We start from the raw sequence: 13,430 nt of genomic DNA, 5'->3' as shown, positions 1-13,430 counted from the left end.
ACCTATTTATTGCCTTGTATGTCCTCTTGAGGTTTCCAAGAGATTTTACCTCAGCCTGGAATGTTAAATGAAGAAGTAGTGTTGACAAAGTTCATTTGCAGAGATTAAATTATACCAATAAAAACACCATGTTGTCCAGATAGTTCATTTTGCTTGTCAAACTTCCAGAAGCTCTGCCGTTTTTGCTGTTTCCTTCTGTGTTGGATGTAGAACTAGTATTGTATACTCTTAGCTGGTTAAAAAAATGGCTGGATGGCTAGGCCCAAAGAATGGTGGTTAAATGGAATTACATTCAGCTGGTGGCTGGTCACTAGAACTGTTCCCACTGAGCTCAGTATGCAGCCAGTCCTGTTTAATGTCTTTATTGATGGTCTGGACTAGGGGATAAAGGGCACCCTCAGTTGGTTTGCAGATTACACCAAGTTGGGCAGGAGTATTGGTTGATCTGCTGGAGGGTAGGAAGGCTCTGCAGAGGGATCTGGACAGGCTGGATCCACGGTCTGAGACTAAAGATATAAGGTTCAACAAGGCCAAGTGCTGGGTCCTACAGCTGGGTCACAACAACCCCAGGCAGCACTACAGGCTGGGAGCAGAGTGCCTGGAAAGAATGCCCAAGATTCTGCCCTGAACAGAGTGCCCAAGGGAAAAAGGACCTGACGGTGCCGGTTGACGGCCAGCTGAACATGAGCCAGCATGTGCTCTGGTGGCCAAGGCCAATGGCATCCTGGCCTCCATCAGAAATTGAGTAGTTTACCAGGACCAGGGCAGTGATTATCCCTCTGTACTCAGCCCTGATGAGCCCACACCTCGAGTACTGCATACAGTTCTGGACCTCTCACTACAAGACATTGAGGTGCTGGAGCTTGTCCAGAGAATGGCAATGGAGTTGGTGAAGGGTCTGGAGCACAAGTCTTCTGAGTAGAAGCTGAGGAGCTGGAGTTGTTTAGCCTGGAGAAAAGGAGGCTCAAGGGAGACCTTATTGCTCTCTAGAGTTACTTGAGAAGAGGTTATAGCCACATAGGGATTGAACTCTTCTCCCGAGTAACTAGCAATAGGACATGGCTTCAATGTGTGCCAGGGGAGATTTAGATTGGATATCGGGAAAAATTTCTTCACAGAAATAGTTGTCAAGCATTGGAACAGGCTGCCCAGGGAAGTGGTAGAATCACTATCCCTGGAGGCAATTAAAAGACATGTAGATGTGGCACTTAGGGACATAGTTTAGTGATGGACTTGGCAGTGTTGAGTTAGTGGTTGGACTCCATGATCTTAAAGGACTTTTCCAACCTAAATTACTCCATCATTATATTTCAATGAGCCTAGTGGCAGGTTATCTGAGGATATGACCCTCTAACCCCTTCATCTTTAGCTACGGACAAAGCCCCATATGAATTAATAAATTAATATTGTATAATAGAATCCACCTGGTTCTAATGTCACTAGCCAATAGGCCAGCTGTTATTTGGTCTGAAATACAACATAATTCCTTCATGGCTGTATTGATATACCCCCAAAATTGGGAATGATGTCTCTTGAAGGAAATAGTAATAAAATCTGTAAGCTGTTCTAATATATTTTCAAGACCAAAACTTACTCAGCTAAGCATTAGCCCAGACTTTCTGAAAATGGATCCCAAGACAACTGGATGAGTACCCAGAAGAATTTTAGTGGGCACATATTTTTTGCTTGGCATTCATCTTCTGTGATATGAGCTCCCTTATTCATCTAATCCATTTTAGAAATTTGTTACATGATCTGGTACTGAAGACCCTGAAATGCTAATTCACTACCTCAATATTCTGAAAGGATCCAGTACTATTTCTTTAGCCCTGAATATTTTTGAAAGTGCAACATAAAAGTTGTCTTTATATGTTCTGACTTTAAAAGTCAATGGAGCAAATATTTTGCCCAGTAAGGAAAAGATAGTGTTCCAGTCAGGGAAAACAAGTTTACTAGAAATGAGTCCAATTCTATCCAGTTCTCTGGGCAACTTTCTCCTCTCTATCAGAAAAGTCTGCAGTACTTAGTGCCAGGTAGATATTCTAATTCATTTGCTTATGTATTTTTACCGAAAATTTATGACACTTTTTCTGTTTTGTAAGTGATAAATAAGCACAATCTCTTTTATGCTGAATAAAATGTAACAAGAAAAAAAACCCAAACAAAACAAGGGATATGTTCCTCAGATATCCATGGCTCCCCATACCCATCCAATGCCTTCTGCACTAAACTTTAACATCAAGCACTGCTTTTTAAGGCCAGACTACAGCATCCTCTTGTCTAGCCTTAACTTCTAAATTTCAGAGCCCATACAACAAGAAAAAAAACTTACATGGAATAGATAATTAAAAGTACTTTGAATATTTTTTTACAAGTTCTGTGAAATCAACATCAAACTGATATACTACAAATGATACAGGTACTGCACTTAAGGGATCTTAAGGATGCAGCACAGGCAATGCCATTACTAATGTCATCTTAAGTAAATAAGGGAAATCAGATTTTTTCAAACACATTTTCTCTGGAGACACATAACATAAGGAACCTTGCCCAAGTGTTTTCTTCCAGAACATGCCTTGGTTAAGTGAATTTTGGGCTTGCTCTAGAGGCCTAATTCAGAACATACAAGATAAATCTGTAGCTTTTAGATGTTTCTGTGACCCAATTACTTATATTGCACTCATAGCATCAGCTTCTTTCCAAGAGAAGTTTATGGTGCCTGAAATCAATTAGCTTCTTTCATAATAATCACTGAAATTTGTGGTTTTTCAACATTACAGTTTCACTTTAGTAGATAAAACACTAATTTAAATTTTGGCAGAGGTATACACAACAGTTCAAAGAACCCTACATTATTTTGGTTTCTAAATCTATTAATACAATAGGTATGTCTTTTATCTGGAAAATCAGAAAGATAACCTTGTATAATTTGCAGCAGAAAAAAATATGGAAACCTTGAGAGATTTCTCTGTGACAGATGTCAGATGCTCTTGTTAAACAACAGGAATTTTGCTAGAAAGGAGCACTGAAGCAGAAATTATTGGAATACACAGCTGCAATAATGTTTTTTTAATTATAGTAAAGGATACACTTTAATAGCGTGCACCCACTCAACCATACTCAGGGTACCACAACCCTCCTCTTAAGCTGGAGAGGTGGAGTTTCTTCCTCATAACCCATGACTGACATTGCAAAAATAATGTCCATATTACAAGGAAAGGTCAGGATTTTTCCATGAGATAATTAAGATGTGGTGATAAATTCTGTTTAAACTTTCAATACATCAAGGCAGATTATAACCTTTTTGTAAACTCTGATAGCTTGTTCAGCAAATCATTGTGAGGCAACTGGTAAGTTGTGTAAGCGTACTTTTTCCATGTGAAATATAAAGCTGATGAGATAAGAAATAATCAAAATGGGGTTTCCTGACACTGCCTTTTGCATAGAAACTGACCTTAATATATTCTATTATTACACTTTGTTATCATCATGCATTGAGTGCAGCACCTCAAAATTATACAATGTGATATTTTCTGTTTTGTCTCCTTTCCCTTGCTCATAATCATCTCTACAGACATGTCTACACAGAAGAGCGTAGTCCTTCCCTGTTGCAAAGAAGTAGGAAAAAATGTGGGGGTTTTATTCTTGGTGGGTATTCTGCTAGCACTGTTTTGGTTAATAACATTGGTATTGTTTGGACTCATGTTAATTGTAGGGTTTAACACAGACTTCACTGTTCACTGCAAAATAGATAGAACCATTGTAGAGGTTCCTCTGTGTATTCTTCTGTCCTTCTTCCACATTGCTAACATTTTTGCATTATCATAGTAATAAGTGAGTGGCACGGACCTTTTCATTCATTTTCTCATTGAAACATTTTTGTATATATTTGTTTTTCTCTTCTTTTGTTTTTCCCTGGGCGAAATTTTTCTTATCTTGTAGTGTCCAGTGTTGCGTCCAAAACTTTGTTAATGCAGTAGAAGAATTATTTCAGGCGTTTTGTAAACTATACTGAATTCTGTTGCCTGTCATTTTATACAGGCATGATATTGCTTATTCATGTCAGTTTTGATAAATTTCTACCTAACCTACTGTTTACTGTGCTGTATTATTGTAGCTGATTATTTCTACCTACATGTAGAACCATGCACTTGACCTAACAAAATTGCATCCTACTGTTTTAAGATCATTTCTGCAGATAAATCAGGATTGTTTTGAATTTGAATTATGTTCTCCTATGGACATCAGTCCAGATCATCTGCGATACACTCTCTAATCCAAAAACAGAGCCTTTTGAGAGAAACAAAGCCAGGACTACAGTGTTTCCCATGCGTCTGTGGGAGGATGTTGTCCTTTGAGTGGGAAATCTCAGTTTCATATGGCAGGAAGCAGTACATTTTCTCCCCTTCCTTGAGGCTAAACAGGAACTAGGTTTTCTACAGTGGATCAGCAATGAAGGTGAATGTCAACACAGGCGAACAATATCAGCAGTAGTATTCCCTTGCTTTACTTATTTTTGCTGTTGCCCAAGGGAAAAAGAGGGTGAGGGTTTTTTTAGATAGGTACTGGATTACCAGGAAGGGTGGGAAATAAAATGAGTCTCAGAAATCTAGCACTGAAGAGGTTCAAAAAGAGGTCTAGAAACTTCTAATCTAAATAGTTTATCAGTTTCTGAATGAGTTTTCATTCTCACCTGGAAGGACTGATTATTATCACAGAGGCCTTTATGATTACTTTTGACCTACTGGTGGTTATTCCTGACAATATCACCAATTCACATAAACAAGGAGCATGAGTTAATTGTCAGTGAGGCAGATTAATCCAGGAAGTTCAGATCTGGTCACTAGTTGGGTTCTTTCAGCACCCTTAGAATATCTCTAAAAATAGTATCTTTTTTTTGTGCTTTTGAGTGGCAGCAAGCCTCATAACTTTAGAGTTGTGCTCTGCCTTTTCCACTTGAGGAGTCTGAGTAGCCCTCCTCTGTTTTTGGCTGCACAGAGACTGAAGCAGGAGTTTAACTCAGACCAAGGTTCAGACTGATATTACTGCAGTGTAGACTTACCTTAACCTGTTGAGCCAGTAAAACTGAGAAGCACCAAGGGATGGCTGCACATACAGCTCTAGCCACGTACTATTAACGTTATGTGTTACACAGATCAGCAATGCTCGGGAACCTCTACATAAATTGTTTCTGGTTTTGTTATATTTTTCTTTCTGAATCAGCTCTTCAGCCACCACAAAACGGATACAGTTGCACAGAGACAAAAGGAGTCTGCCTTTCATCATTTCCTTATTTCCCACTGTCAGAAATGTAAAAATTCTAAAGAATCTATGAAATACTAGCTTTCCACTTTCTGTTGCAGGTGAAGGACTAACTGGAAGATCTGTAGAAGTTATCCTTGCTGTTACTCTGTGTATACTTTCAGTTGTTCTTTTGGTGGCTGCAGTGTATGCTTTTGCAAGGTGAGATTTATGTATCCTTGCCACAGTATGTTTGAAAACACTCAAAAATCTTTTAAAGAGGAGTTGAAATGGTCTTAGAACAATTCTGTCATTTCAAAATGTTTTGGATTTTGGTTGGGTTTTTTTGTCTTTTATGTAGAAACTTAGGGAAGTACACACAAAGACTAGAGAGGATAACTTCCATAGATGAAGAAAACCCATCTTGTCCATAGGGCAAATCAGAGTAGCCTACCTTAAATTTCTGAAGTCACTTCTCTATTGACAGATCAGAGTGTCAACTGGTTGAAGTTATCGTGATGACTTAACACTATTTATAGTTGAATATGAAGTAAATACTCTAAATTCTATTTTCTGTCTTGCTAATAAATTTATCACTTCAACACATTGAAGTAGCACACATGAAAGAGAAATTGAGTTCTAATTCAAATTGTGAACAAAATCTCCATGTAAAGAAGGAGGCTGGGCACTGCACACACAATGTTAGTTTCCTCATTCATCAGTTCTGTTCTCCCTCAGCTGTATTATTCAGGCATTACCAAAGAATTTATGTAGGAAAACTAAAAGAATATAGCAGCTAGATACTTTTTTCTGAATTTTAGACAACGTAACTGCAGTTATATTTGTCCACTAAATTAAACTGTTTGAAGGGAGAGAATAAAGGCCAAGGAAGGATTCCCGGCAACCATTTTTCAGTTTCAGCCTGTCAAATCAAAGTATTGATATATATGTTCTTAAGTCTTTTGCATGTTTATTTTTCACTTTATTTTCTATTTAGAATTCGGCAGAAGCAAAAAGAGGGAGGCACATACTCCCCACGAGATGCTGAAATTATTGACACTAAGTTCAAACTGGATCAGCTGATCACAGTGGCAGACCTGGAGCTGAAGGATGAGAGATTTACACGGTAAGCATACTCCTTAGGCAAAACAGTAGCCCAAAGGGTCTGTAGCCATGACCCCTTTCTGACCTTTGCTTGTTTGGAAGTGTTTGTGCTGTTCTTACTTACACAGGTCACTGAGATCCTTTTTCAAAGAATGACCTCCATCCTCAAGACACTTCTCACTAGCTTTTAGAAAATCACTTAATCTTAAGCTCTTTTTACAACAAGGTAAAGATCCAAGTGCAAATCACTGTTTAATTGTGTTAGCCAAAAAAGGGTTACATATTTTTAAACATGCAGAATTTCCAAGGTTTTAATGGCCCAGTGTTTCTGTAGGCTGCAAACTTACATAAGTATTTTGAAAGAGCCAAACTCCCAGAAATCCCTGTCAACTAATTTGAGAACAAATCAACTAATTCATTAACAAATCTGTCATTGTTTAATTGACATTCAGAAAACTTTTTTTTTTTTAACCAAGGCGTTTGCATAAAATCTGGGTTTCTGTGGATCTCAGCACACTGGCTATACTAACATCTACTCCTTTAAGGTGCCTGCAGCAGTTCCAGGCTATTCATATTTTCTATCTGACAAGGAATCTTATCACAGATATTTATCAAAGGAAAACCACTCTTTTTGACTGCCAGAAATATGGATATTATTCACCAAATAAATATAACTCTTATTCTCAATAATATGGGACATCCAACTGAGTTAGAAATATATGGCAAACATTCCTCACCTGCCAGTATTTTCCCTGCTGTGTCACAGATGAAACACTGTGGTAGGCAGTCTTCTTAAAGATGAGAAGCCTAAAATAGTCTTGCCCTACAAGTCAAGCATCCTATTGTTCCAGGTTAGGAATAGCTGGAAGATGAAAGGTTGTTAGCTGTTGACCTGGGCTTTTTGTACATGTCTACGTGTGTGGTACAGAGTAAGTTGATTGCGTGTACAAGCCTGTTCAAAGTAGAGCACACAAGAATGGCTGCTTGTGACAGATGAGAAAACATACTGTGAATCATCTGGAAATCACTGATGTAACGGATGTGGTATGTTGTGTGTGGGACACTTGTTGAGCAGATAACATTGTTTAGTACCTGCTAGCAACAGTGGAAAGCATCCTCTGAAGACAGAACCATAGCCAATGCACTGTGATAACTGTGACTCGTATAAATGGTCTTGATGAATCTTCAAAATTACCTTGTTTCCAAACTGTTAGCTGAATAAAAATAGTATTAATTTTGCTTATATACTAAAGTGTTAATGGATTTTACTTCCAGATACTCTTCGTTTTTCTTTAGACGCAAGGAGATATTTGTCATCCAGTAAGTTTTTGTATTATTGAAGCAACATGGTGTGTTTTCTATTCTATTCTCTTAACCTGTGTGTTACTGTACTATATTGAGCAATATAGTTAATCAAAATGAAACGTCAATCTTTGCAGACATAATAATGACAAAAATTGTATTTGTCATCATGAAATCATGTCTATTTTTAGTACCTAACTTAAGTTATAACAGTTCCATAACTATTTTACATGGAAACTATAACACATTATGGTAATTTAACTCTGAGATATACAACCTATCCTTGAAAAAAAGGTAGTGCAAATGCAACATAAGAAACACGATGTTACTTTCCTTTGGCAGTTAGAAGGTATATACTCAAGATAAATTCTTTTTTTTCTCAACTGCCTTTTGTACTCACACTGCAGGAGTTTCATACTATACCCCTACCATCTCAGCAATATATCCCCCCAGTCAAATGTTTTATCAGTTTTCAGATACTATTCTGCCACTCTTCTGTCTAAATTATGTAGAGTCTCAAACTCTTCAGGGTAATTGCAAACTATATTGTTTCATACTTATGTACACTTCACTATGTGATTTAGACACAACAAGGCCTTTGCCGAACTGTGTTTCAGCAGTTTTAGTTACATCACCCTTATTTTAATGAGTCAGATTCACATCTTGGTTTGCAATTTGTCATGTTGTTCCATCTGTACTTTTCTCTTTCCTCCTTCCATCCCTTCTTTAATGGTCAAAAGCAGACTCTCTATTTCTGTCATTGTGAGGTACATGAAGTAGCTGTTAAAATTTTTGAATATTACTTTTCAAACAGTAGTGGTACTGAAGCTACAGTACCTTGCTCAGGTCTTTTGTTGAACATTAAGACAAACTGTTGAAGTTTGAAGCGCAGGCACTAATTGAGAATTCCTCAGGATAGAATTCAGGACCTCTTTTCAACTGGATAACAGAAAATGTACTGTGGAACCCTACAACATAACATACACATAGTAATGAGGGGTAGGATATCCTTTACCTGATCAAATTTTTCTAGTTTATTTAGACTTTTTTCTTTTTTAAGCTTCAAAGAATGTTTCAATATCTGTAATATTCTCTTCTGGTAATGCCAGTGACCAAAGGAGACAATGTCCTTCCTCATAATGATGAGTTATATCAAGGAGCTGGCAGAAGCATGGCAGCATGTGCCAAGGCAGTTTACTGCAAAACCTAATATCTAAAATATTTTTGCTACCTGTTTTCAGACTTCTACAGTTGCATCATGAAAGAGCTTTAGTACTTGTTACCTTTGGGGAACAGCCGTGCTGAAGTCAATCCCAGTCTCAGTTCTTGTGTTGACCCTATAATTTCATTATTTGTTGTTTAAAGCAGTGACATGTTAGCGTGTTAAATTATTGTATTACATGTTGATGACTACAGTGTAACCTTTACAAATTTCCCGTGCATTTGGAACGGGCATCACTGCATCTGCACAACCTACTGCTATGTATTGACTGCATTTAGGCAGGTATCTCAACTGTGTTTCAAAGCTTACTGTGTTTCAGTTTGTGGTATTCTGTAAGTGTATGAGGAAAGCATAGATGGGCAGATTCTCTTGCCAGACTGGCATGTTTTTATTTCTTGGATAACAGTAAATCAGCTGAAATCTTATCCAGCTTTCTTCTCTGAAAAACTGATGGGGAGTTTGTGTGAAACTCTTAGGTGATAAAAGAACATAGCATAGATTTTTTTTCTCTACCTACTCATCACCTTATTCAGTGCTCATCTGAAGGGATGTTTTTGAAACCACATGTTTTTTCATTTCTCAGACAGTATATTATCTATCATGGTAGCGACTATAAATCAATAAAGGTATGCACTTGCAGCTGACACCATTCTTCCACAGAATCAAAATACTCTAGCCTGCTTCCCAAGATCCTTCTTAACTGTCTCTTACACATTGTCTCTTTAGACAGTCTCTCATGCTTAGTGAATCATGGCCTATGATCTTGGCTCTTATCAGAAAATTTGTGCAGCTGGTATCACACAAGAAATGAAAAGGAGTAGAAAAAGGTTTTTCTGTTCTGTATGAATATGACTGGAAATATTTTTTATCATTCCTAGATCAAAAATTTGACAGCTTGAAGCTTAACAAATGTTCAGTATAGGTTAATCAAAGCATTATATTTCAAACATTTTTATAACTTTTTTCATATTAAATATTTTGCATTACAAAAGTCAGTTTGACTAGAAAAAGACAAATTTAAAAGTGCTAAGTATCCCATTTTGACAATTTTGAAACTTTTTGGGGGTAACATTTTTTTTCAGACCATGAAATTAATGGAAAATCCCAGTCACCACTAGTAATCTTTTAACATAATGGCCATCATAAAAAAATTTACTTGAAAAACTTCAGTGTCTAATATTACTAATACTAGCAAGTACATATACACTGTCTCTCAACAAGTCTTCGTTAGGCAACTAATTAATTGGATGTAGTTTCAGAGAACATGCAGGGAATTAAGTCCTACTGAATTCAGTGGAAAATGAGATCTTCTTTATGCATCCAAAATGAGTATTTGGGACATATGATGCTCTCCATGATGGTGGAGATGGTGTGAGACAGGCAATAACAGAAAAAACCAACCTTGTTTAAAACATATACAGCCCATCAATCTAAATTAGATTAAAGATTGTTTCATTAAGCACACTGAATATACATATGCTGGGTGTTCTCATTACTTACCTTTTAAAACATGTACATAGGGTTTGCCAAGTCACTTTTCAAAGCAGAAACTAAACTTCTATGAATAGATTCTGTCACTAAATTTTCAGGGTGCGCCAGGTTTGGCGAGAGGCAAGTAACTCTTCCGTGTTACAGGTGCTCACCTAGGAGACAATCTACCTGTCACCCTCCTTTTGCAGTGGTTTCTGCAGCAAGATAAAGCTGTGCAGATCCCTGTTTCCTAAAGTCTTTCCTTGAGAAGTTGCATCTTGCAGTTGATCCTTTGAGGCTTTTGTTTCACTTTGTGTGAGACAGCTTGTCAAACAAAGGGGGCACAGACTCAGAAGAAATTTTTCTTCATTACAGACAATGTAACCATTGCAAACACCAGGTAATTAGAAATCCTTTTGAAAAATATTGTATATAAAATGATTATCTGATCTCACCCTCCCTATATACTATACATCTGGTAGGTGTCTGTATTTGAGGTAACAATTTTGCACACACATTACTTTCCACAAACCAGCCTGTTTCTTTCTGTAGACAGACCTATCTTCCTTTGAGTGGGTATAGGCATGGCTTCTGCCTTGCCTTTTTCTTAAACAAATTTCCTCTAGTAATCAGCTATCAAAAATAGACTTCCTGAAGTTTGTATTCTAGGAATACGAAGTTTATGAATGTATGTGTCCTGGTACAATGGAAGAAATGACCATGTGTTCTCTTTCCTTAGGCCTTTAATATTTAGGAAGGGTTAAGCTCCATATTGCTTTCAATTAACTTGTTAAAAATGAGTTCCTCCCTTGGTCCTAGGAAGTGTCAATGGTGCTTATGAGTTAAGCCTTTTGCCCACATAGTCATTTCTGTTGTTTTCTATTTGGACGAAGTTTTAATTCCCTGTGGATTTCAGATGATTGACCCAGAGAGAAAGCGGAGTCTGTGTGGCAATATGGTCTTCAGTTACCACTGCCAACACAAATAAATGCCTTCTTTCTAGCTCTATCATAAGTAATCTGAGTGGGATTCAGATTTTTGATAGACTTCAAAAAAACCCTACATATGAAACAATACACTGTTTTAAAAGAAAATCAGATTTAAGGCAATAAAGCATTCTTTATCTGAGAGAATGTTTTTCTTTCCTAGTTTCAAAGTCTGACAAGTGGGAATCTGAAATGGTCCAGCTGAAACAGGGAAATTTTCAACTTTGTGGTGTGATTCTAAATTGTGCTCATGAAGATCTAGTGATATTTATATTTTTATGTTTTACACAAAAGCCTGGGAAATGTGGAGGATAAGATTATAGGTAGATGAGTATTTGTTCATTGTTGAAACACTGTAAGATTATTAGTACATATTCTAAATCAAGAGACATGGAAATATACTAATTTTTTAAGCGTAAGCATGCTGAAACTGAGCATAGGTGGAAGTTTTTGAAGAGAACACAAAATTCATCCTTTCTGAAGATCCTTACACAACAAGGCCAAGATCTTTACCATACTTAGTCAAGAAAGACATGAATTTTCATATAAGAATTTAAGTAAATAATCTTATTTTCTGAGCTGCCAAGCCACTACTTGCTACTAACAAAAGTTTTAAAAATCAAATTCTTCACTTAAATGCCCACAGACAGGTTAAATTGTCAATCTGTAGATGTCTTGCTTCTTAAAAAAAGGTATACTGCTTGTGAAAGATGATATATTATTATGCCTTTAAAAAATAGCCTGTTATTAATATTAAAAATTGACTAGAAAGCAACACATGCAACACTAATTTCCTAAGCTACTTCAGTGCTTTACTTCCCTGTTTCGAGTGCAAGTAAAAAAAAGGAAATATTGTTGGGTAAGGTGGTGTCAATGGTGCTACCTGTCATCTATGGTCTTTGCTGTTGGACCCATGTACCTTCAGCTCTGAAACACTAATGACATACCTGGGTTGCTTCTATACAGCATAGAAGTAATTTTTATTCCCTAATGACCAAATTGTATTTTCTTACTGCAAAGTAGGTGCAGTAAGCCACTACTTGCTATGAATTTGAGAGGAGAGCTATCAATACTTGAAAAATTAGTGCAATATCAACTAGGACATGGTTTTTTTTCCATTGTTCTGTGGTGAAGATAGGTGAATTCAAAGGAAAAGCAAGTGTAACTTCTTTGTAAAGACTGATTATAATTTTATCCGGAAAAAAAGCCTAAAAAACTTTATGTTCTACTCAAAGACAAATATATTTGTGTGCAATACATTGGTACAGCTATTAAGAATACTTTTTCATTAGAAAACTGTAATTCTGTAATGTTGCCAATATTACTAGAAAATAGTTTAATCTGCCACATAATGCAAACAACATAAGTGATATAATAAGAACAAGCTATATGTCTTAACATTCATAGAGTTGCATGCTTTGCTATCTTTTTCATTCTAAAGCTGTCCTTCAATTGTCCTGTAAGCACTTTGAGTTAGAGCCTTTTTCTGTGAATACTTACACTTTTAACTCCAGTGAGACTGACCTAGCGAAGCTTTCATAGCCATTTGCTTTATTTGAAGATAACTGTTCTAACAAAGTATGTATCACAAAGGCATCTTTAGTAGCTTTGAAATTGACTTCTCTGATGCTTAATAATAAGTGATTCAACAACTGTATTACTCTCATGGTTCATCAATTGTATTCATCTCATTTTATTATCTAAATTAAAATTTAAATAATTAAGAATAAGTTCATAAACCAACTTATTTTTGAAGCAATTTTTTCTTTTCTATTAAAATTATGACAGCACTACAGTAGACATTTGTATTTGTATTACAGAATATTTTTGTAATATTTGTCAGTAAGAATGTATGATTTTTGTAGAGACAGACACATAAAAGGTGTACTTAGAGCTCTTTTGAAGGGACACATTATCTTTTAAACTATTAATTCAAACTTTTTTGGCTTTAGACAAGCTTTGTCAATCTAAATGCCCAAATTTGGTTTCTAAATCCATAATGCTGAGACTTTTTAAAATAGGTTCAGAGCCAATGCTGACCAAGTTTCAAGGCCGTCTGAAAGTCTTCTGAGTATAGATGCTCATGTAACATCATGAAACCTGCT

At 36.5% G+C, this 13,430-nt stretch overlaps 1 protein-coding gene across 5 annotated transcripts in view; it reads left to right on the top strand.

The window, feature by feature from the left end:
* Positions 1–13,430, top strand: part of PTPRQ (protein tyrosine phosphatase, receptor type Q) — a 118,530-nt gene that overhangs the window by 87,131 nt on the left and 17,969 nt on the right. For 3 of the 5 annotated variants that reach the window (XR_003531319.1, XM_027665740.1, XM_027665731.1), the window contains 2 exons: positions 5,364–5,463; positions 6,239–6,367. Coding sequence is in view for 4 of the 5 variants with exons in the window: in XM_027665740.1 (XP_027521541.1) it covers positions 5,364–5,463; positions 6,239–6,367 (229 nt within the window). In the remaining variant the exon portion in view is untranslated. Of the gene's footprint in view, positions 1–5,363; positions 5,464–6,238; positions 6,368–7,620; positions 7,666–13,430 lie in introns of those variants that run through there. The other 2 variants (XM_027665760.1, XM_027665752.1) reach the window with 2 other exon arrangements.

Source organism: Corapipo altera, unplaced genomic scaffold (assembly GCF_003945725.1).
Source record: "Corapipo altera isolate COAL_440 unplaced genomic scaffold, ASM394572v1 1, whole genome shotgun sequence".
NCBI lineage: Eukaryota > Metazoa > Chordata > Aves > Passeriformes > Pipridae > Corapipo > Corapipo altera.
This window is presented reverse-complemented; position numbering and strand designations above follow the sequence as displayed.